At 45.0% G+C, this 22,369-nt stretch overlaps 2 protein-coding genes and 1 pseudogene across 2 annotated transcripts; all 3 read right to left on the bottom strand.

Moving 5' to 3' along the window:
* Nucleotides 1–2,198: 2,198 nt before the first annotated feature.
* On the bottom strand, nt 2,199–11,141 carry LOC129354290 (phosphatidylinositol 4-phosphate 5-kinase-like protein 1). Its single transcript, XM_055023792.1, has 10 exons — nt 11,044–11,141; nt 9,379–9,579; nt 5,923–5,973; nt 5,698–5,852; nt 5,184–5,308; nt 5,027–5,061; nt 4,543–4,598; nt 4,307–4,419; nt 3,733–3,895; nt 2,199–2,824 (listed from the first exon to the last, which is right to left on the bottom strand). The coding sequence occupies exons 2-10, from the start codon at nt 9,577–9,579 to the stop codon at nt 2,413–2,415; spliced, it is 1,311 nt and encodes a 436-aa protein (XP_054879767.1). The 5' UTR covers nt 11,044–11,141; the 3' UTR covers nt 2,199–2,412.
* Nucleotides 11,142–12,116: 975 nt separating this feature from the next.
* LOC129354291 (dolichol phosphate-mannose biosynthesis regulatory protein-like) lies at nt 12,117–13,947 on the bottom strand. The gene is made up of 4 exons (XM_055023793.1): nt 13,902–13,947; nt 12,879–12,968; nt 12,674–12,776; nt 12,117–12,404 (listed from the first exon to the last, which is right to left on the bottom strand). The coding sequence occupies exons 1-4, from the start codon at nt 13,902–13,904 to the stop codon at nt 12,349–12,351; spliced, it is 252 nt and encodes an 83-aa protein (XP_054879768.1). The 5' UTR covers nt 13,905–13,947; the 3' UTR covers nt 12,117–12,348.
* Nucleotides 13,948–16,366: 2,419 nt separating this feature from the next.
* LOC129354292 (early estrogen-induced gene 1 protein-like) overlaps nt 16,367–22,369 on the bottom strand; it is a 12,659-nt pseudogene continuing 6,656 nt past the window's right edge.

The raw sequence follows: 22,369 nt of genomic DNA, 5'->3' as shown, positions 1-22,369 counted from the left end.
TGATGCAGTTTGGAAATTCATCAGTTTGTAAAATTAGTTCCAATATGTAAATGAGATGAATAAGGGTTAAGGTTAGGGTTAAGGTTAGGGTTAAGGTTGGGGTTAGGGTTAACCCCTTTTCTTTTCGTATTTAAGCGTTGAGTCGGTTTGTCAGTGACTGTTGGACACATAAATACTTTTGAACATCTGCAGCTTTCAGAAAATCTAATTTAAGACGTTTTTAATTCCAGCTGAAATGAAACTTCACACAGAACCGAACCAAAACCAACGTCCAAAACAAGCTAGCTCGCTAGTTAGCATGTTAGCAGCTAGCTACAGGCCAAGTTTAACTCCTGTGATTGGTTTTGAAGGCACATTTTTTATAATGACTTTAAGACGTTTTAAGACTTTAATTACTGGGATCAATCAAGTATCAGGTCAAACCTCCCTAATCTAATCCAGATCAGAACTTTGCTTCTTTCCTGAGCAGCAAACAAAAATGGAGGACGCCGCTGGTCTAGTCCAATCACTGACTGAGAAGTTCTGCAGCCACAGAGTGAGCCCACATCCTGATGCCTCCACCGCCGTGCCAGAGGACATCATCATGACATGCGGGCTGTGCTGACCTCAGTTCGGCGGCCATCTTGTTTCTAGAGAGAAGAGGCTTTCTCCTTCAACCCTGGCAAGCAGCCGTGATCTTTAACCTTTGACCTGATGGAGAACAATGGTTTAGTTTCTGACCTTCTATAACAAGTTTGTTTTCTTTTCATTAGGAAACCAGAAACGTTTCGCCTGGCGCCGGTCTGCTGGATGGAGCGCCGCGGTTCTGGTTCTGTGAGCTGAAGGAGGTGGAGCGTCTAGTCGGTGTGGTTCCGGTCCGGTCTAGGCGGTGTGGTCCTAGTCCGGTCCGGTCTAGTCGGTGTGGTCCTGGTTCCGGTCCGGTCCAGTCGTTGTGGTTCCGGTCCGGTCTAGGCGGTGTGGTCCTGGTTCCAGTCCGGTCTAGGCGGTGTGGTCCTGGTTCCGGTCCGGTCTAGGTGGTGTGTGGTTCCGGTCCGGTCTAGGCGGTGTGGTCCTGGTTCCGGTCCGGTCTAGGCGGTGTGGTCCTGGTTCCGGTCCGGTCGTCGTTGTGGTTCCGGTCCGGTCTAGGCGGTGTGGTCCTGGTTCCGGTCCGGTCTAGGCGGTGTGGTCCTGGTTCCGGTCCGGTCTAGGCGTTGTGGTCCTGGTTCCGGTCCGGTCTAGGCGTTGTGGTCCTGGTTCCGGTCCGGTGTAGGCGGTGTGGTTCCGGTCCGGTCTAGGCGGTGTGGTTCCGGTCCGGTCTAGGCGGTGTGGTTCCGGTCCGGTCTAGGCGGTGTGGTCCTGGTTCCGGTCCGGTCCAGTCGGTGTGGTCCTGGTTCCGGTCCGGTCTAGGCGGTGTGGTCCTGGTTCCGGTCCGGTCTAGGCGTTGTGGTCCTGGTTCCGGTCCGGTGTAGGCGGTGTGGTTCCGGTCCGTCTAGGCGGTGTGGTCCTGGTTCCGGTCCGGTCTAGGCGGTGTGGTCCTGGTTCCGGTCCGGTCTAGGCGGTGTGGTCCTGGTTCCGGTCCGGTGTAGGCGGTGTGGTTCCGGTCCGGTCTAGGCGGTGTGGTCCTGGTTCCGGTCCGGTCTAGGCGGTGTGGTCCTGGTTCCGGTCCGGTCTAGGCGGTGTGGTCCTGGTTCCGGTCCGGTCTAGGCGGTGTGGTCCTGGTTCCGGTCCGGTCTAGGCGTTGTGGTCCTGGTTCCGGTCCGGTGTAGGCGGTGTGGTTCCGGTCCGGTCTAGGCGGTGTGGTCCTGGTTCCGGTCCGGTCCAGTCGGTGTGGTTCCGGTCCGGTCTAGGCGGTGTGGTTCCGGTCCGGTCTAGGCGGTGTGGTCCTGGTTCCGGTCCGGTCTAGGCGGTGTGGTCCTGGTTCCGGTCCGGTCTATGCGTTGTGGTCCTGGTTCCGGTCCGGTCTAGGCGGTGTGGTCCTGGTTCCGGTCCGGTCTATGCGTTGTGGTCCTGGTTCCGGTCCGGTGTAGGCGGTGTGGTTCCGGTCCGGTGTAGGCGGTGTGGTCCTGGTTCCGGTCCGGTCCAGTCGGTGTGGTTCCGGTCCGGTCTAGTCGGTGTGGTCCTGGTTCCGGTCCGGTCTAGGCGGTGTGGTCCTGGTTCCGGTCCGGTCTAGGCGGTGTGGTCCTGGTTCCGGTCCGGTCTAGGCGGTGTGGTCCTGGTTCCGGTCCGGTCTAGGCGGTGTGGTCCTGGTTCCGGTCCGGTCTAGGCGTTGTGGTCCTGGTTCCGGTCCGGTGTAGGCGGTGTGGTTCCGGTCCGGTCTAGGCGGTGTGGTCCTGGTTCCGGTCCGGTCCAGTCGGTGTGGTTCCGGTCCGGTCTAGGCGGTGTGGTCCTGGTTCCGGTCCGGTCTAGGCGGTGTGGTCCTGGTTCCGGTCCGGTCTAGGCAGTGTGGTCCTGGACCCAGCGCCGCAGGCGGCGGCTGTACTCCTGCGGGCTGACGGTGGAGAAGGAGCGGCCATGATGCCTCAGGCTCTTCCAGAGATGCTCCAGCCGTTTCTTCAGGCTGTAAACGGTGAAAACGTCGATGATGCCGATGAAGTATCGCTGCTCGGGTCCGTCGATGACGTGCAGCGGGTTCTTCAGGTTCGGCAGCAGGCGCCGGTTCTGGGCCCTGAAGTCCGGAATGTCGGGCGAGTCGGCGCCGGACCCGGCGGGGCGCGGACTCGTCCGAGACGAGTCGTCTCGGTCCTGGGACGACGTCAAGCCCGAGTCCGGTTCCGGTCCGGCGTCGTCATTCAGAACCGCTCCAGGAACTCCGCCTTGGATCGGGCTGGACCCGGGGTTCACGGACCTGGAACGGTACCAGACAGGAAGTGAGCCGGACTGTATGGGATTCTGGACAGAACCGAGCCTAAGATCAGAACCGGGTCGATGCTTATTCCATTTAAAGTTCTGAGGAAAACGTCCTGGTCCGTTTCAGTCCCACAGGCTCAGCATCACCGAACTGGGCTGGAGCCTTACCAATTAGCCGTTGCCATGGAGACGGAGGCTAAAGCAGCCTCTGCTCTGCTTCCTAATCTAATCGGTTCTGATCAGATAATCAGATTTATAGAAATTATGGAGGAGCTGATTGATGAACCAACTGGTTGCCATGGTGATTCTCATTTTTCCCAGCAAGAGATGAGATCAAACCAAAACCGGCATCTGCTCAGGCTAGCAAGCTAAAGCTTTAGCTACATGCAGATTCACTTGCTGAGAAGCAGAAGTGGACTATCAAAATAAAAGCTGTTTCAATAGATCCATTAGTAGGAACATCTGTATTGATATTTACCAATGCAGATGTTTTGGTAAACAAAGGCAAGAATTAGCTAATTATGGTACTAAGCTATACTTAGCTAAACACTATAAACTTTGCAGTTTGTAATATTTATCTTACTATTTAGCAAGATAAACTACCTAGCATGATAGCTGGGTAGTTAGCCAAAATGCTAACTACCTAGCCTGATAGCTGGGTAATTAGCCAACATGCTAACTACCTAGGCTGATAGCTGGGTAGTTAGCCAACATGCTAACTACCTAGCATGACAGCTGGGTCGTTAGCCAACATGCTAACTACCTAGCCTGATAGCTGGGTAATTAGCCAACATGCTAACTACCTAGCCTGATAGCTGGGTAGTTAGCCAACATGCTAACTACCTAGCATGTCAGCCAGATAAATGTTTAGGTAATTATTTAGTGGAGCCAGCGGAGCAGACGGACTTCTTGGTTCTGACGATGAGCGAGGCGAAGGACAGGTTCTGGTTCCGCTCGTCGTGGTGCAGCGGCTGGTGGGCCAGCAGGAGGCTGTAGTCCAGAACGTTGAGCCGCTCCAGGAAGCCGGTGTCGATCTCCACCTGCTGGACGAGCCAGGAGCGCTGCCGATCTGCACACAACACATCGAAACTCAACAAAACCAACAAAACCAAACCCAGACACACAAACACAACAAAAACTAAACACAGAGACCCGGATGGGTGTCAGATCAGAACCAGGCGGTTTGGGTTTCATCCTTTGGTCTCAGAAAAACTTTAGTTTCATTTTCATGGTTTAATGTTTCTACATTTTTACCATTAAAATCTGAGCTTTGGTTTCTGACACAACCCAGAGATATTATGGATGGATCAGATCAACGCTGATTAATAGGTTAGAATGGCCTAGTCAAAGTCCAGACCTGAATCCAGCAGGTTTTTCAGATGTTTTCAGACTGAACTGGTTCAGTTCTGGAGGACAGAAGTAGTTCTCTGTGTGACCAGTAGAGGGTGCGCTGCACCTTCCTCCTCCTCCTCTTCCTCACCCAGCGTGATGACCTGGCCTTCAAAGTTCAGGTCCTTCAGAACCACAATGATCCGGCTGCCCTCCGGCGCCGGGTCCGTCCACCGGCTCACCTCGCAGCCTTTGATGTCATACCTGCAAAACACAGGCAGCGTCACTGGACCCGACCGGAACCAGAACCAGGACCGACCCGGTACCAGGACCGACCCGGTACCAGGACTGATCAGAACCGACCCGACCTCGGCGGCCCAGACTCACCGGGCGTTGATGCGTTCGTCCGGATAAAAGACGCTCTGCATCACGATGAAATATTTCTGCCAAGAAGGAAGCATGAGATGATCCAGCAGGAGGCGCCAAACATTCAGATCCACAAAACAGCAGAAGAAGAAATTCAGACGTTTTAGCTAACATGTTAGAGCAGCGCCTACTTCCTGTTGTCAGGCAGTTTCTACAGGAAATGACTTAAAAACACAAAATATCACCAAAATATTTATTTAGTTTAGTTTCTAAAAACTCAGAAATTAATTTACAGGTAATTTTTCAACAAGATACAGAAGATTAAACTCTGGAATATTAAAGTTAGCATTAGCAGATTTATTCTCTCATAACATAAAAATCACATTTGTTTTCTGAATTTATTTGTTTTTATCATGCTACATTTTGGGGGAGAAATGTTTAAAGATCCCTCAGTTCCTGATCCAGACGTTCAGAACCAGAGAACCAGGTCAAAGCGGATCTTTACCTTCTGACCGGGCGGGATCCGGATCCGGTGAACTCCTGAAAGGAAAACGAGAATCATCAGAGTTCACAGGATCATGATTACACGACCTCCAGCTGATGATGTTTGGGGTTAAAGGTCAGGCTAAGGGTCAGGCTAGGGGTCAGGTCATGTGTTGTACCTAAGAACTTGACCAGCAGTGAATGTGGGAACTTCCTCAGATGCTCTACGTAGATCTTCAGGTTGGACAGAAGGAATTTAATCTCCCGTTTGTTTTGGGTCTTCAAGAAAAAACGTTTATCATTTCTGAAGGTTCAAAAACACAAAATGCATCAATCAACACGCGTTGGTAAACATCCTACAGTTAGCATGCCAGCATAACATTAGACATGGTAGCATGGGCTAATGTTAGCAACTGTCCTAAAAAGCTATTTTGTTGGCATTAGCTCCTAAACTGATAGCAACAAACATTTGAAAAAAAGTCCAATACTTAAGAATGAATATTGTTAGCAGCTATGCTAATCAAATTATTTTGTTAGCATTAGCTAATAACTTTATAATGGCTGAAATCCTTGCTAAAATGCTAACATGCAACTTTTCTATAATATTCTGATTTATGTATTTCGGTCTATGCCTTGTAACTCATCAGTTTTTGCTTCCTGTTTGTTTTTCTGCTGAATGAGGACCAGACTCACGTCAGGAAGAAGTCGGCTTTGCTCTTGGAGTTGCTAATGAACTGCAGGTAGCAGCTTTCTGAGCACAGAGACTGCAGATACTCGTCCTCTGTGATTCCTAGCGACGCGCGCAGAGCGGCGAACACCGGGCCGCCGAACGTCTCCAGCGAGAAGTCCTGGACAAACACAGTAAACTGTCTGGGACGCCTGCAGAGACACAATTACAGCCTGCCGGCCCGACCTCACCTTGTGCACCTGTGTGACCTTGGATCTGAAGTCGTCGTCTGAAAGGTCGTTCTGGAAACAGAAACACAGTAAGACAGAAAGATTCATGATCTGCTTCATATTTCACTTTCTGTTTCTGTAGGAAAGTGGAAATCCAGGAATTCATGAGCCAAAACAACAGAAGGTTTTCAGTCAGAGGGATTTCCAGAAGTGATGTAACACAGACCTCTACAGGAGGTTCTTCAAACTCCATCCATCTCTGCACCGACTTGTTTAATTCGGTTTATCTGTTTTAAATATGAGATTTCTGTGGATATTTGTGTATTTCTCAGTGACTGATGGCGCTCAGCGCACTGAGGTCGCCGCTGCAATCCGTGATGTCACAGGCGGCGCCGCTGACCGAGTCGTAATGCTCCCTGCTGAGTCAGCGCTCTGGGCATCAGAGGGATTAGGTCCGAGTTGAACCGGGTCGGGAATTCTGTTTGTTCTGTAGCAACAGAAACTCAGTGAGCTCCAACCTGGATCACATTTTACTTCCTGTGAGGATTTTTACACAAACAGAATCATTTATTTATTCTTCTACGTCCAGAATGAAGCTCAGAGGGACTCACTGCTTCACCACAACGCATCATTCAGCAGATCGCTAGCATGCTAACGAATCAACCTGCGGCTAATTCACAAAGCTAACAGAAATATTGACATGATGCCAAACTGACTTTATTCATTCAAGTTTAAATATTTTAACCTTTAACCCTACATCACTCTAATAAACAGTAGTTCTGCTGTTGCAGAACTACTGTGTCCAAAATGGTTTTGGACACATGCTATCGCTAAAGCGCTAAACTCAGCCATGTTGATTCCCAGGAGGTTTTCATAAGGAGAGGTTCTCAAAATAATTCATATATGTTCAGGGGAAGTTAAAGCAATAAATGTTTTCAACATTAGCAAAAATTCTAACACGCTAAGGTAAAAACTAGCTCTGCTATTAGCAGATTAGCAGATGTCTTGCCGTCCAGTGGCTTCAACTGAACCAACACAAAGTTTTAGCAACAACTCAGCAGCAGCAACATTTGAAAACAGAATTATAAAAACTGAATATAATTATTCACTGACTGGATTCTGGTTTTTATAATATTTTAAACAAACGGTCGTTAAATGTTTTTGTAGCTGTTACTCTAAATTAGCATCAGGAATTTCCTGATAATCTTCAGGTTTCAGTTTCAGGAATAATTGCTGTTTGTTTAGTTGCTTGAAACCAGGAGACGGCAGCGTTGACACATTGAGCAACTTTAATTGGATGTTTAGGATGTTTGTTGCTGAATCCCAGGTTGCTGAAGCAGTTTGTTTCCTGTGGTCGCGTCGCTAAGCTCTGACCTGCTTCCACTGCTGCCAAAGGGAACTACAGCAGCAGCAAGGGGTCATTCATCAACTGTGGAAGTTTCTGCTGCGGGTTTTCCTCTGATCTGGACACACAGATGATTTTACTGCCGACACGTTCAGAAATCCAATAATCAATCCCTGGAAAGCTGTTAGCGCCGCAGCGCCGCGACCTTCAGCGCGGAGCAGCGACCTTCAGCGTTTTATTATTAGTGACGTAAAACAAAAAGATTCAGCTCTGAAGTGAATGAATAAACATCAGAGACGTTTTGTACAGATTTAAAAGCTTCGCATCAATTTACTGACAGGACAGCGAGAGGAGCAGAGGTCAGAGGTCAAATCACCTCATCGATTACAAACAGCAGATGAAGCAGGAATCATTTTAGAGACGAACCTTCAGCAAAACCACAAAGTATTTACCTTCAACTGGTCCAGAGTCAGATATGAGGAACTGATCTGATCTGAACTGAACTGAACTGAACTGAACTGATCTGATCTGAACTGAACTGAACTGAACTGAACTGATCTGAACTGAACTGAACTGATCTGATCTGATCTGAACTTAACTGAACTGAACTGAACTGAACTGATCTGAACTGAACTGATCTGATCTGAACTGAACTGAACTGAACTGATCTGATCTGATCTGAACTGAACTGAACTGAACTGAACTGATCTGAACTGAACTGAACTGAACTGATCTGAACTGATCTGATCTGGTCTGAACTGAACTGAACTGAACTGAACTGAACTGAACTGAACTGAACTGATCTGAACTGAACTGAACTGAACTGAACTGAACTGAACTGATCTGAACTGATCTGAACTGAACTGAACTGAACTGATCTGAACTGATCTGAACTGATCTGATCTGGTCTGAACTGAACTGAACTGAACTGAACTGAACTGATCTGATCTGATCTGAACTGAACTGAACTGATCTGATCTGAACTGAACTGATCTGATCTGATCTGATCTGATCTGATCTGATCTGAACTGAACTGAACTGATCTGATCTGATCTGAACTGAACTGAACTGATCTGATCTGATCTGATCTGATCTGATCTTATCTGGTCTGAACTGATCTGAACTGAACTGAACTGAACTGATCTGAACTGAACTGATCTGAACTTAACTGAACTGAACTGAACTGATCTGATCTGATCTGATCTGAACTGAAGTGAACTGAACTGAACTGATCTGATCTGATCTGATCTGATCTGAACTGAACTGAACTGAACTGATCTGATCTGAACTGAACTGAACTGATCTGATCTGATCTGATCTGATCTGATCTGATCTGATCTTATCTGGTCTGAACTGATCTGAACTGATCTGAACTGAACTGATCTGAACTGATCTGAACTGATCTGATCTGAACTGAACTGATCTGATCTGATCTTATCTGGTCTGAACTGAACTGATCTGAACTGATCTGAACTGAACTGAACTGAACTGAACTGAACTGATCTGAACTGATCTGAACTGATCTGAACTGAACTGAACTGATCTGATCTGATCTTATCTGGTCTGAACTGAACTGAACTGAACTGAACTGATCTGAACTGATCTGAACTGATCTGAACTGAACTGAACTGAACTGAACTGATCTGATCTGATCTGAACTGATCTGATCTGAACTGAACTGATCTGATCGATCTGAACTGAACTGATCTGATCTGAACTGAACTGAACTGAACTGATCTGAACTGAACTGAACTGAACTGATCTGACTGAACTGAACTGAACTGAACTGAACTGAACTGAACTGAACTGAACTGATCTGAACTGAACTGATCTGATCTTATCTGGTCTGAACTGAACTGAACTGATCTGATCTGAACTGAACTGATCTGATCTGAACTGAACTGAACTGAACTGATCTGAACTGAACTGAACTGAACTGAACTGATCTGAACTGATCTGAACTGATCTGAACTGATCTGAACTGAACTGATCTGATCTTATCTGGTCTGAACTGAACTGATTTGAGACCAAAACATAAAGGCTGCTGACCTCTGACCTGTGGGAGGGTTTGGGAAGCCAGCAGGCGTTCCTCTGTGGTTTCTGCCATGCAAGCTGCTGCCGCTGCTACTCACCGCTGCCGGTGTGTGTGTGGAGGTGTGTATGGCTGCAGCCAGGCCCTCCTTCATCCTGCAGGTCAGGCCGTAGAAGTCGTGCTGCTGGTCGATCTCAAACAGACCCAGAAGTTTCCACTGCTGCCTCAGGCCGCCCCAGCGCCGCCGCTTCACCGTGCCGGATGGCTGCGGCGGCGGCGGCGGCCGTCCGGGCGTCTCCATCTGGGCAGAGAGCAGAGCAGCAGCGTGAGGCGCTGAAAGCTTTCTGCAGAAAGCAGAGAGGAGGCCGGCAAAACCCAAACACAGCAGTCTGTAACTGGGTTGCCATGGTGACCAGCACAATGGGATGAAAGCTCTGCGGGCCGCGCCGCGCGCCGCCGCGCACCACCGCGCCTGATGAGCTGAGCGGCTCATTAACACGTTTCAGCAGAGCAAGCCAGAGATCAAACCTCTACAACTAACAAGACGACTGGCCCTTTAAGTAACTGCTGATGATGTCACTGCTTTCTCTGAGTCTGATTGGTTCATCCCCAACATTAGAGCTACCTGGAGGAACACAAAGAAGGAATGTCAAAGGTTATCTGCGCTAACGGATACATGCTAGCCTAAACAGGAACAAATGTCCAGGTGTGGCGAGATAAACAGCAGAAAGGAAGAAACCAAGACAGGTTTCATCTGTTTTACTTTAGAAATGTAGCTAATATTTGGCTAAAGTTAGCTGAAGTTAGCAAAAGTTAGCTGAAGTTAGCTAAAGTTAGCTGAAGTTACCTAAAGTTAACTTAAGTTAGCTGAAGTTAGCGAAAGTTAGCTAAAGTTAGCTGAAGTTAACTGAAGTTAACTTAAGTTAGCTGAAGTTAGCTAAAGTTAGCTGAAGTTAGCGAAAGTTAGCTGAAGTTAGCTAAAGTTAGCTGAAGTTAGCTAAGTTAACTTAAGTTAGCTGAAGTTAGCTAAAGTTAACTTGAGTTAGCTGAAGTTAGCTTAAGTTAGCTAAAGTTAACTTGAGTTAGCTAAAGTTAGCTGACGTTAGCGTAGCTGTGGAACTGAACCACTTCATGATGAAAGGATGAATATTTTCTCCATGTTTAGTTTATTTATTTTTCTCTTTTTGTGTCAACACTGAAAAAAAAATTAAACTGCAGGAACAAAAAGCTGCAATAATGTAAGACACAAATTTGTAGTTAACATAAATTACGCTAATTAAGCTAAGCTAAACAATTAGCTTGCTAATCAGGTATTTAACTTAAAGATGGGATATTTAAATGAATGAATAACAGTGAAAATATAAAATATGATCGTTGCTGTTTCACAGAGTAACTTTTCTGTCTCTTTGCTCTGCAGAGATTTTCTCCCATCAGGATTCAGACCTCCGGTCTTCATTTGACTAACAAAGCTCTGGTTCGGCTCGGTTCGGCTCGGTCCGCCGGTTTCGGAGTCAGGAGGTCAGCTCACCTCAGAGTTTGTTTAGCTGGGAGCATCACTTCCGGCCTCTCATCATCAGCCAATCAGAAACATTCAAATGATCTGCACGTTAACGTCAGCATTTATTAAATGATCCATCCATCCATCCATCCATCCATCCATCCATCCATCCATCTATCTATCTATCTATCTATCTATCTATCTATCTATCTATCTATCTATCTATCTATCTATCTATCTATCTTAGTATAATATTATTTTGCTCACCGCACAGTGAGTTCTGCTGGTTGTGGTTCCGGTTCGGTCCGGTGCCTCTGGTTCTTGTGCCGCAGCCGGACCGGGCCCGGACTGATCCTGGATCCGGTCACACCAGAACCTGACACCGACTGGCTCTGCTGATGGGCTCCTGCTCCACAGCGCAGCGTCCCTTCAAATTAAAAGCCCGGCCCAGCCCGGCCCAGCCGGGCGGACCAGTCCGGAACCAGCAGCTGGTCCTTCTGCAGGAGTTTCCATCGGTTCCGAACTTTGAACTGGGCTGAAAACGTTCAGGTTTATGAATATGTATGGAATAATTTAATGAAATCAAAGTTCTGCTGAACTTTTCTTTACTTTCTGCAACTTTGCATTAAATATTCAGGAAGTAAATAATTATTCAGATTCATTAGCAATTTTATGAAATATCAGAGCTCTTTTTTTTATTAAGATTTTTCAATGTTTTTTAAACTTTAGTTTCATAATATTTTGTGTGTTTTTACACAATGTTCTTTATTTTCCCTTTTAGTTTCCTTCGTGATTTTATTGATAAATTTTTTTATAGTGTCAGTTCATAAATTAGTTGCCTTTTATTTCGATGATCAATTAATCCAGTTAATCATTTCAGAAACATGAAACTGCATTATTTCCACCTGGAAACAAGTTTTTAATCGATGTTTCGGTTTTCTACAGATTTAAAGTTTGGATCTGCTGCCCCCATCTGGACAGAAGCATTAATGCAGCGCAAGCTAAAAACTAATAAAATGTTATTTCTGATTTTTTTTTTCAGAAAAATTTGTATTTTATGTTTGTTGGAATAAGAAAAAAATCTGAGGATCCAGTTCAGAAAATAGATCTGTAAACCTGTAGTTTACAGATCTACGTTTAATTAAAGAACAATTTTAATAATTCAATAATGAATAAATACACCTTTGAGTTTCACCTGTCAGATTCAAATAAGCTTTAAGCAGACGTAAGAAATATTAATACTTTCTCACAGAAACAATTTATTTCCTACATAAATTAAATTTGACTTTGTTTCAATTATTTGTTTGATCTGAAAAATTTAGACACAAATAATTTTATAATTTTAAGGAGCAAAAATTTTATTTTATTTCAATGTAAACAAAAGAGAAACAATCTGTACACAAATTCCACAAATATTTACAGATTTCCTCATTATTCAATAATCAGCTCCTCAACTGTGACGTCATTCCTGCGGCACAGTCTCTGACGTCATCGGGACAGAATGGCCGCTAGGGGGAGCCAGAGTTCGTCAGATTGAGTCCAGAGCAAAAGAAAACGCAGAACTTCCTGAACTCAGTCGGTTTTCTGTGGTTTGCGGTTTTTCCACAGGATGACGGCAGTGAAGGTTCCTGTCGGACCGAACAGAACATGAGACCCAAAAACCTTCAGAACCAAGAAACAACTAAAATCTGATTCCTGCATCAGTTTGGGCTTTTATTATGAAACTGAAACATGCAGTTCTGCTTATTAAAAACCAATGTGAAATTTTATTGACTGATTGTCTCAACATGAGACAGTTTGAACCTGTTAGCTACATAAACACACTGAATGAATTAATATTAAGAGTTAAAGCTGATGGGACAGAACCAGAACCGGTAGAGGAAACATGACCTCTGACCTATGCAGAGCAGCAGCAGCACCGCAGCGACTCCAGGCAGGATGACCGAATATTCCCGAGGAAGGAAATATCTGTGAAGGACGTGGCGGCCGTCGACGAACGGCTGCAGAGAAACACGGAGACTGAATTTATAATAACATCCAGTAATTAGACGTTCAGATTGATAATAGTGGGTTCATTTCTCTCCCAGGATCAGGTCCCGTACCAGAACGATGACCCAGACAGTGTAATACGAGAAGAGCAGCAGGCTGAACAGAACCAGACTCATCCCGACCGCCTGATCCGCTCCTGTAGCCTGGAAATACAGCAAACACATTCCCTTCACTGGGAGTTCACCAGACAGGTTTCTGCTCCGGCTCTAGCTTGGAAAAACCTGGGACACAAGGACAAAACCTGGGAAAACCTGGGACACAAGGACAAAACCTGGGAAAAGCTGGGACACAAGGACAAAACCTGGAAAAACCTGGCCATCTATGACGGCCAGATGGATGAAACCTTTAGACCTGGAAATACGAGTAATTATTTCATTTTCAACCTTTTGAGGGGAAAATCTGACAGAAACATTCAGGTTGTATGAATTAGATTTCATTATTTTCTTGGAGTCTGGACAGAATCATAAACACGAACAGGTGCAGCTGCTAAATCAGGGGAGCCCACAGTGGGCCCCTGAGGGCCAGTGGCATCCTGCTTGTTTTAAACATCCTGCATGCTAAATGTTCCCTTTTTCGGAACATTGGTTCAGTCCAGTCCGGAATTCCCTTCAAATAATTGAACATTTTAGACAAAACGAGATTTTTGAGTAAGAAGGTGATGACAAAACGTATTTTCTGAGCAAACAACGTTTCTTCTTGAATTCGGCGCTGAACAGTTTTATAAATCTGGAGTTATTTTCAACAAATAAATAAAAGTTGTCTGAACAGAGGAAGAAGTTACACGAACAAATCATTTAAAAACGATTTGCAGATAATTAACTTGAAAATTATCTGCGAATGATCAGTTAAGACTGAAACCAACCTAGTTATTAAAACTATATAATAGTTTGTATTACACTAAAACAGATTCACACTTAATGCGAGGCTGCAGTTAGCTAACCGGCTAACCTCTTAAAAACAACTTTATCTTCATGCTTCACCTCCGGAACTTCCGGTCTGACTTAAACGCAAACATTTCATTTTAAATCTGTCTTTCAGCATAAATGTTTGATGATTACTTTATTTATATTTCTTACCATGTTTACAGACACGTAGAGAGGGATTATTTCAATGCTTCCGGATTCTTACTTCTTCTCCTAAACCTACCGGAAAGACTCAGCTCTCCGTCGCCCCCTAACGGTTCTACGGTGCAATTTCACCGTAATACTTTCAGATTAGATACAAAAGATCTGATCTTCAGTTTTAGTTACCAAAAAATAATCTACATCAGACTCAAAGAAAAAACTTCAACCAAAATAAAAAAGAATTTTATTTTTGACATATTCACACTAAAACCTTAGTGCATTTTTTAACAACCAATTTGTAAAAATATTGAAAATGATGCATCATTCTCATTACGCTTCACGCAGCGCTTTGTGTTGCTGTCTCTTTACGTTTGTTTGTAATGCTACAAAATGTGGAAAAGGTTGTGAATATTTTAGTAAAGCTCTGAACATAAATAAAAGAAAAATAATTTTTAAAGTTCAATGTAGATGAAAATATGAAGCACAAAATAAAATGAATCACAACTTTTCCCGAGCGCTAACGCTTTAAGCTAGTTAGCGCTTGGGGTATTTTTGTCCATGTTCATGTACAAAAATAACAGATAAACTCACACAATAACAATTGTTTCACAACAAGGAATGTAAATAGTTAAAATCTGCTTGAACATTAATAACAAACACAACCATAAATTTACCCAAAATAACAGTTTACATTTAGATCAGCGTAATAAAACCATGATGTGAAATAAATCATTGAGTACATTCCCTTTAACAAACACTTTAATTCATCACAACACTTAAAATATAAATCATAATCTCATTCATCAGTTCCATTTGAATCATTATGAAATATTAAAACCCTTTTCTCCAAAATAAAAATAAAACACTTTGTGTAAAAATAACAGGTAATACACATCTGATGGACGTTCGTCTAAAATACAGTTCAGTGGTTTCACTGTAATTAATCCAGTGTTTAAGATCCAGTGAGAACCAGAACCAGAACCAGAACCAGAACCAGCCTGCTGGCTTCAGATGTTTCTGATTCTAAATCTGAGCGTCTGTCTGGGTCAGACGGAGCAGATAAATATCACATATTCAGTTTTTACTGTTTTTATTAAAGCGATGTGAAACATGGCGGAGGGAGTGAAACGCGTGACCTGCACGCATCCGTCCACGCATCCAGAACCACAAACCAACCCGTTCAGGTCCGTTTCTCTGTCTATTGTTGGGTCTGGAACAGGCCGGGCTTTGTCCTGGAGCAGCTGTGGGTCTGAGCCCGACAGAACCACAGAAACATCTGCATGCATAAAAACCGAGCTGATTCTGACGGGAGTGAAAAACGTTTCTGATCCAGCAGAAAAACTTTTCCTCCTCAGTTTGACGGCACTAATAATTAATCACTGCGGAAACCAGAACAATAATTTATCTCTGAAGATGTCAGTCTTGCTCTAGGAAACTTAAATCTACTCTTTGTATGGAATCCTAAGAGTGCCACAAAAAGAATAAATGTGTGAAATATTACAAAAACCAGGATAAAAATAAAAAGAACAGAAATATTAATGTGGGAATTCAGTCCAACACCAAAAGTGATTTCCTCTCAAGCAACCTTCATTATAGTTCTTTTTTAATAATAATAATAATAATATGAATGTGTTGCTAATCCCTAGACAGTTTAAATTCACCTGGCATATTTTAGCACCAAGTTACTGGCTGAAATATTTCACCAAAGGAATTATTTAATAATTAATATAAACAAGTAAAAGACAAATGTTTCTTTTTAAAATATCTCTTCTTTGTTGTGGCACTTCTGTGGTTCCATACAAACAAGCGGCTAAGAACAGTTAGCCTTTTAGCTACATGATGCGACTCAGCAGTAAACAGATTCTTAAACCAGAAGCTAAAATGAAGCAACGAAAAGTCAAATGAAATAATACAAGCAGCACATGGTGACTTTCAGGTTGGATAATAAATGTTAGCATCAACACATTAGCTGCTAAATGCTACAAATAAAAACTATGAAAGGAACTTTAATGTGATTTAAATGGATTTGAAGAAAATAAGTGAATAAAATCTGGAGGATCGAAGCTGCGATTAGATCAGAGAAAATATTCATCATTTTTCTCTCCATTGGAAAAACGGCAGAGATTAAAGAACAGCGATTCAAAACCTGTTGTAGTGGTTATTAATTAGTGGTTATTAATAAATAGTGGTTATTAATAATTAGTGGTTATTAATAATAAACCTCAGAAGTTGGATGTGCAAAACTGTGAAATACAAACAACACACTGATCAACCCGTAGACTATAATAATAATAATAATAATATAATAATAATAATAACAATAATAATAATAATAATAATAATAATAATAATAATAATAATTATAATAATAATAATAATAATAATAATAATAATAATAATAATAATAATAATAATAATAATAATAATAATAATTATAATAATAATAATTATAATTATAATAGTGTCCCAGTGTTAAATGATCCTCTGAGTTATAAAACTTTTGTGATGTCATCATGAATGTAGCAGAACTTTGTTGTCTTACAGCGGAGCGGTTCTGTTGGACCGGGTCAGAACCGGCTCTGAAGCTGAAATGTTTCAGAATAAAAACATTAAAACTCCTGCAGCTTCACATCTGACTGGGATAAATTCATACCTTTATGAGTTTTAATACATAAACAGAAGGAAATGTTTTTACCCACCGACCGTCAGATTATTCTGGATTATTCTGGATTATTCTGGATTATTCTGGATTATTCTCAACATTCAGGATTAATCATCTGGAGGCCTGGATCCTGCCAGGAGCTACTGGAATAATCCAGATTATTCATATTTAAAAGCAGCTGATAATGGAGGTGAGTGGAGCGACCCGGAGCGGACGGGAACTGCTGGTTCTGAGGAAACGGGTCAGAACCTCCATCATGGAGCCTCAGTGAGTCTCGATCTCCACCGGCTCAAAGACGCCCGGCGTTCCTCTGGAAGACAGACAGAAAGCAGAGATCGGGTCAGGTTCTGGGTTCTGGTTGGTTCTGCTGGGTTCTGGTTGGTTCTGGTGTGTTCTGGTTGGTTCTGGTTGGTTCTGGTTGGTTCTGCTGGGTTCTGGTTGGTTCTGGTTGGTTCTGGTTGGTTCTGCTGGGTTCTGGTTGGTTCTGATTGGTTCTGCTGGGTTCTGGTTGGTTCTGTTTGGTTCTGGTTGGTTCTGCTGGGTTCTGGTTGGTTCTGATTGGTTCTGCTGGGTTCTGGTTGGTTCTGATTGGTTCTGCTGGGTTCTGGTTGGTTCTGATTGGTTCTGGTTGGTTCTGGTTGGTTCTGTTTGGTTCTGGTTGGTTCTGCTGGGTTCTGGTTGGTTCTGTTTGGTTCTGCTGGGTTCTGGTTGGTTCTGATTGGTTCTGCTGGGTTCTGGTTGGTTTCTGTTTGGTTCTGCTGGGTTTCTGGTTGGTTCTGATTGGTTCTGCTGGGTTCTGGTTGGTTCTGGTTTGTTCTGCTGGGTTCTGGTTGGTTCTGATTGGTTTCTGCTGGGTTCTGGTTGGTTCTGTTTGGTTCTGCTGGGTTCTGGTTGGTTCTGATTGGTTCTGCTGGGTTCTGGTTGGTTCTGTTTGGTTTGCTGGGTTCTGGTTGGTTCTGATTGGTTCTGCTGGGTTCTGGTTGGTTCTGGTTTGTTCTGCTGGGTTCTGGTTGGTTCTGGTTGGTTCTGCTGGGTTCTGGTTGGTTCTGTTGGTTCTGCTGGGTTCTGATTGGTTCTGGTGTGTTCTGGTTGGTTCTGGTTGGTTCTGCTGGGTTCTGATTGGTTCTGCTGGGTTCTGGTTGGTCTGGTTGGTTCTGCTGGGTTCTGATTGGTTCTGGTTGGTTCTACAGGGTTCTGCTGGGTTCTGGTTGGTTCTGTTGGGTTCTGCTGGGTTCTGGTTGGTTCTGGTTGGTTCTGGTTTGTTCTGCTGGGTTCTGATTGGTTCTGGTTGGTTCTGCTGGGTTCTGATTGGTTCTTGTGTTCTGGTTGGTTCTGGTTTGTTCTGCTGGGTTCTGGTTGGTTTTGGTTGGTTCTGCTGGGTTCTGTTTGGTTCTGGTTGGTTCTGGTTGGTTCTGGTTGGTTCTGCTGGGTTCTGGTTGGTTCTGTTTGGTTCTGGTTGGTTCTGGTTGGTTCTGCTGGGTTCTGTTTGGTTCTGTTTGGTTCTGGTTGGTTCTGTTTGGTTCTGCTGGTTCTGGTTGGTTCTGATTGGTTCTGCTGGGTTCTGGTTGGTTCTGTTTGGTTCTGCTGGGTTCTGGTTGGTTCTGGTTGGTTTCTGCTGGGTTCTGGTTGGTTCTGGTTTGTTCTGCTGGGTTCTGGTTGGTTCTGGTTGGTTCTGCTGGGTTCTGGTTGGTTCTGGTTGGTTCTGCTGGGTTCTGATTGGTTCTGGTGTGTTCTGGTTGGTTCTGGTTGGTTCTGCTGGGTTCTGATTGGTTCTGCTGGGTTCTGGTTGGTTCTGGTTGGTTCTGCTGGGTTCTGATTGGTTCTGGTTGGTTCTACAGGGTTCTGCTGGGTTCTGGTTGGTTCTGTTGGGTTCTGCTGGGTTCTGGTTGGTTCTGGTTTGTTCTGCTGGGTTCTGATTGGTTCTGGTTGGTTCTGCTGGGTTCTGGTTGGTTCTGGTTGGTTCTGCTGGGTTTCTGATTGGTTCTTGTGTGTTCTGGTTTGTTCTGCTGGGTTCTGGTTGGTTCTGCTGGGTTCTGATTGGTTCTTGTGTGTTCTGGTTGGTTTGGTTTGTTCTACAGGGTTCTGCTGGGTTCTGGAGCCCTACCTGGTGGCGATCTGCGTCCCGCTCAGGGCCGTGGTCCCGTCCTTACTGACAAACAGTCTCAGGTGGCTGTCTGAGGACAAACAGCCCAGAGTCACGTGACAACGTCCACCTGGTTACCATGGTTACCGCAGTTAACACAAAAACTGAAGATGTTCATCAGCTGGAATAAATATAAATAATTACTGGGGAAAAACTTCAAGTATAACTTTTCAATTAATTCATTACAAACACTGTAATTAACATTTAAATTAGAGTTTGAACTTTGACCTTAATTAACAAAAACAAACCTTGATCTGAATTTCTAAGTCCAACAGCTGGAAACAACAACAAACACCAGAAATTACCAATAAATGATCAAATGAATCACTTTGATTTAACATGTTTCCTCTTTATGGCTGATTAATGTTTCCTGTTTCATTCTGGATTCTGATTGGTTCATAGACTCTGAGCTGACAGCTGATTGGTTCATAGACTCTGAGCTGAAAGCTGATTGGTTCATAGACTCTGAGCTGAAAGCTCATTGGTTCATAGACTCTTAGCTGACAGCTGATTGGTTCATAGACTCTGAGCTGACAGCTGATTGGTTCATAGACTCTGAGCTGACAGCTGATTGGTTCATAGACTCTGAGCTGACAGCTGATTGGTTCATAGACTCTGAGCTGACAGCTGATTGGTTCATAGACTCTGAGCTGACAGCTGATTGGTTCATAGACTCTGAGCTGAAAGCTGATTGGTTCATAGACTCTGAGCTGACAGCTGATTGGTTCATAGACTCTGAGCTGACAGCTGATTGGTTCATAGACTCTGAGCTGACAGCTGATTGGTTCATAGACTCTGAGCTGACAGCTGATTGGTTCATAGACTCTGAGCTGACAGCTGATTGGTTCATAGACTCTGAGCTGACAGCTGATTGGTTCATAGACTCTGAGCTGAAAGCTGATTGGTTCATAGACTCTGAGCTGACAGCTGATTGGTTCATAGACTCTGAGCTGACAGCTGATTGGTTCATAGACTCTGAGCTGACAGCTGATTGGTTCATAGACTCTGAGCTGAAAGCTGATTGGTTCATAGACTCTGAGCTGACAGCTGATTGGTTCATAGACTCTGAGCTGACAGCTGATTGGTTCATAGACTCTGAGCTGAAAGCTGATTGGTTCATAGACTTTGAGCTGAAAGCTCATTGGTTCATAGACTCTGAGCTGAAAGCTGATTGGTTCATAGACTCTGAGCTGAAGCTGATTGGTTCATAGACTCTGAGCTGAAAGCTCATTGGTTCATAGACTCTGAGCTGACAGCTGATTGGTTCATAGACTCTGAGCTGACGCTGATTGGTTCATAGACTCTGAGCTGACAGCTGATTGGTTCATAGACTCTGAGCTGACAGCTGATTGGTTCATAGACTCTGAGCTGACAGCTGATTGGTTCATAGACTCTGAGCTGACAGCTGATTGGTTCATAGACTCTGAGCTGACAGCTGATTGGTTCATAGACTCTGAGCTGACAGCTGATTGGTTCATAGACTCTGAGCTGAAAGCTGATTGGTTCATAGACTCTGAGCTGACAGCTGATTGGTTCATAGACTCTGAGCTGACAGCTGATTGGTTCTAGACTCTGAGCTGACAGCTGAATGGTTCATAGACTCTGAGCTGACAGCTGATTGGTTCATAGACTCTGAGCTGACAGCTGATTGGTTCATAGACTGAGCTGACAGCTGATTGGTTCATAGACTCTGAGCTGAAGCTGATTGGTTCATAGACTCTGAGCTGACAGCTGATTGGTTCATAGACTCTGAGCTGACAGCTGATTGGTTCATAGACTCTGAGCTGACAGCTGATTTCATATTGAGATCTGAACCTTCGTCGCTGCTGCCGGCCGAGAAGTTCTGACTCTGAACGATTTTCTCCACGATGTCGTCGGCGTCGATGCGAGTGTCGTCCACGCAGCTCCGCTGGCGCTCCACGGTGTCCTTCTTCCTCCTGTTCATCATCATCATCATCAGTCATTGAATGCTGCCTGCCATCACCTGAAGCTGCAGTTTGTCACTTGTAAGAATTAGCACCAGCTAATTAGAAACAACCAATCAGAGCCGGGAGGCGGGTCTTAGTGCTGTCAATCAACCGAATCCCTTGCTCTGATAAGCTGCTGCTTGCATAACCTGCCATGCATGCTGACGCTTGTTAGCATTTGCACCAATGACGTGGCCAAACAGTTTTTCTATTCCATTAGCACATTTAGCAGTGAGTACATGAAAGATTGACAGCATTAAGCCCCCCCCCACCCTGGCTCTGATTGGCTGTCCTTGGTTTGATTTCTTCACACAGTAGAAATAGTAGGACATCGATCAAACTGTTTGAGTTTCATATAAAATCAGATTTTCATCAAAGTTACAAACTGTGCCTTTAAAAATACCCAGAATGCCGATGGGAATCTCATCCTGATCCGATCTGCTCCCCATTTCTCCTGCTGGCAGGAATGTGAGCCGACACGTCTGGGTTCGGCCAGCGTGCCGGGACAGGTGAGAACCCACCTGGAGGAGCGGTGACAGCAGGCGGCGGCGCAGGGCGGGGGCGGCCGCTCCGGCTTGGCGGGGGCGGCGGGCTGAGCGGCGCCGCAGGACGCGCCGCTGCTGGACGAGGCGTTCCGGTGGTGGCTGAGGTCGGTCAGGCTGGAGCAGCGGGAGTGACCGGTGCTGTAGCCTGGAGGAAAGAAGACGCTGAAATGTTGAGGCTGCTGGTTTTATTCATCTTGTTCTGTGAATGTTGGATGGTTCAGCTGAACTCGTCTCCTGAGTTCAGACGTTCAGATCAGATTGTTCTTTAATTTTGGCTCCTTAGTGTTTCCAGCATTGCAGGTTTTCCAGATGAAACAGATTTAACGTCTCGCTCCATCAGAGCCTCATTGATCACACTGATGCTGATGGAAACAGAAGCTGACCTGATATCTTGCTGTGCTGACTGGCGCTGCGGACTGCCGAGTCAGGAAGACGTCATCGGGACCGTGAAGGCCGTCGGCGTGCTCCGGAAGCCCTGCAGCGGAAAACACAAGAACACAAAAGTCTAAAGGCTTTCATTCGATTCACTGAAACCAACCGGATCAGCGTTCCCACCTAAACCCGAACTGAAGACTGTCTGGGTTTAACGGCGCCAGGCCGCTCCATGATGCCCCTGGTGCTGCAGAGAGGCGGTGCTGTCCCCCTTACAGGCCAGCTGCAGGTTGGGATCCTCCACTCCAATCAGGACGGACTTAGCCGTGCTGGGAGGCCTGCAGGCAGCAGCTAGCATTAGCATTAGCTGCAGTCCTCCATGTGTTCATTCAACCCTCTGCTCATCCGTCCAACAACAATGTCCATCAGTCCGTTTGTCCATCCAAACCATCCAACCAACATCCAACCATCCAACCATCCAACCAACAACCAACCAAACATCCAACCAACCAACCAACCCAAACCAACCAACCAACCAACCAACCAACCAACCAACCAACCAACCAACCATCCAACCATCCAACCATCCAACCAACCAACCATCCAACCAACCATCCAACCATCCAAACATCCAACCAACCAACCAACCATCCAACCATCCAACCATCCAAACATCCAAACATCCAACCAACCAAACCAACCACCAACCAACCAACCAACCAACCAACCAACCAACCAACCAACCATCCAACATCCAACCATCCAAACATCCAACCATCCAACCAACCAAC

The sequence above is a fragment of the Poeciliopsis prolifica genome, unplaced genomic scaffold (assembly GCF_027474105.1).
Source record: "Poeciliopsis prolifica strain line A6 unplaced genomic scaffold, Auburn_PproV2 SCAFFOLD107, whole genome shotgun sequence".
NCBI lineage: Eukaryota > Metazoa > Chordata > Actinopteri > Cyprinodontiformes > Poeciliidae > Poeciliopsis > Poeciliopsis prolifica.
This window is presented reverse-complemented; position numbering and strand designations above follow the sequence as displayed.

What these genes read in the sequence shown, in the direction of transcription:
- LOC129354290 (XM_055023792.1), bottom strand. Translation starts at nt 9,579, where the DNA reads ATGGAGACGCCCGGACGGCCGCCGCCGCCGCCGCAGCCATCCGGCACG. An exon ending in CCACACACACACCGGCAGCG is followed by an intron (nt 5,974 to 9,378) that starts GTGAGTAGCAGC and finishes TTCTGTTTCCAG; the next exon opens with AACGACCTTTCAGACGACGA. An exon ending in GACGAACGCATCAACGCCCG is followed by an intron (nt 4,420 to 4,542) that starts GTGAGTCTGGGC and finishes TGTGTTTTGCAG; the next exon opens with GTATGACATCAAAGGCTGCG.
- LOC129354291 (XM_055023793.1), bottom strand. An exon ending in CTGTCTGGGTCATCGTTCTG is followed by an intron (nt 12,777 to 12,878) that starts GTACGGGACCTG and finishes GTTTCTCTGCAG; the next exon opens with CCGTTCGTCGACGGCCGCCA. An exon ending in GCTGCTGCTGCTCTGCATAG is followed by an intron (nt 12,405 to 12,673) that starts GTCAGAGGTCAT and finishes TCGGTCCGACAG; the next exon opens with GAACCTTCACTGCCGTCATC.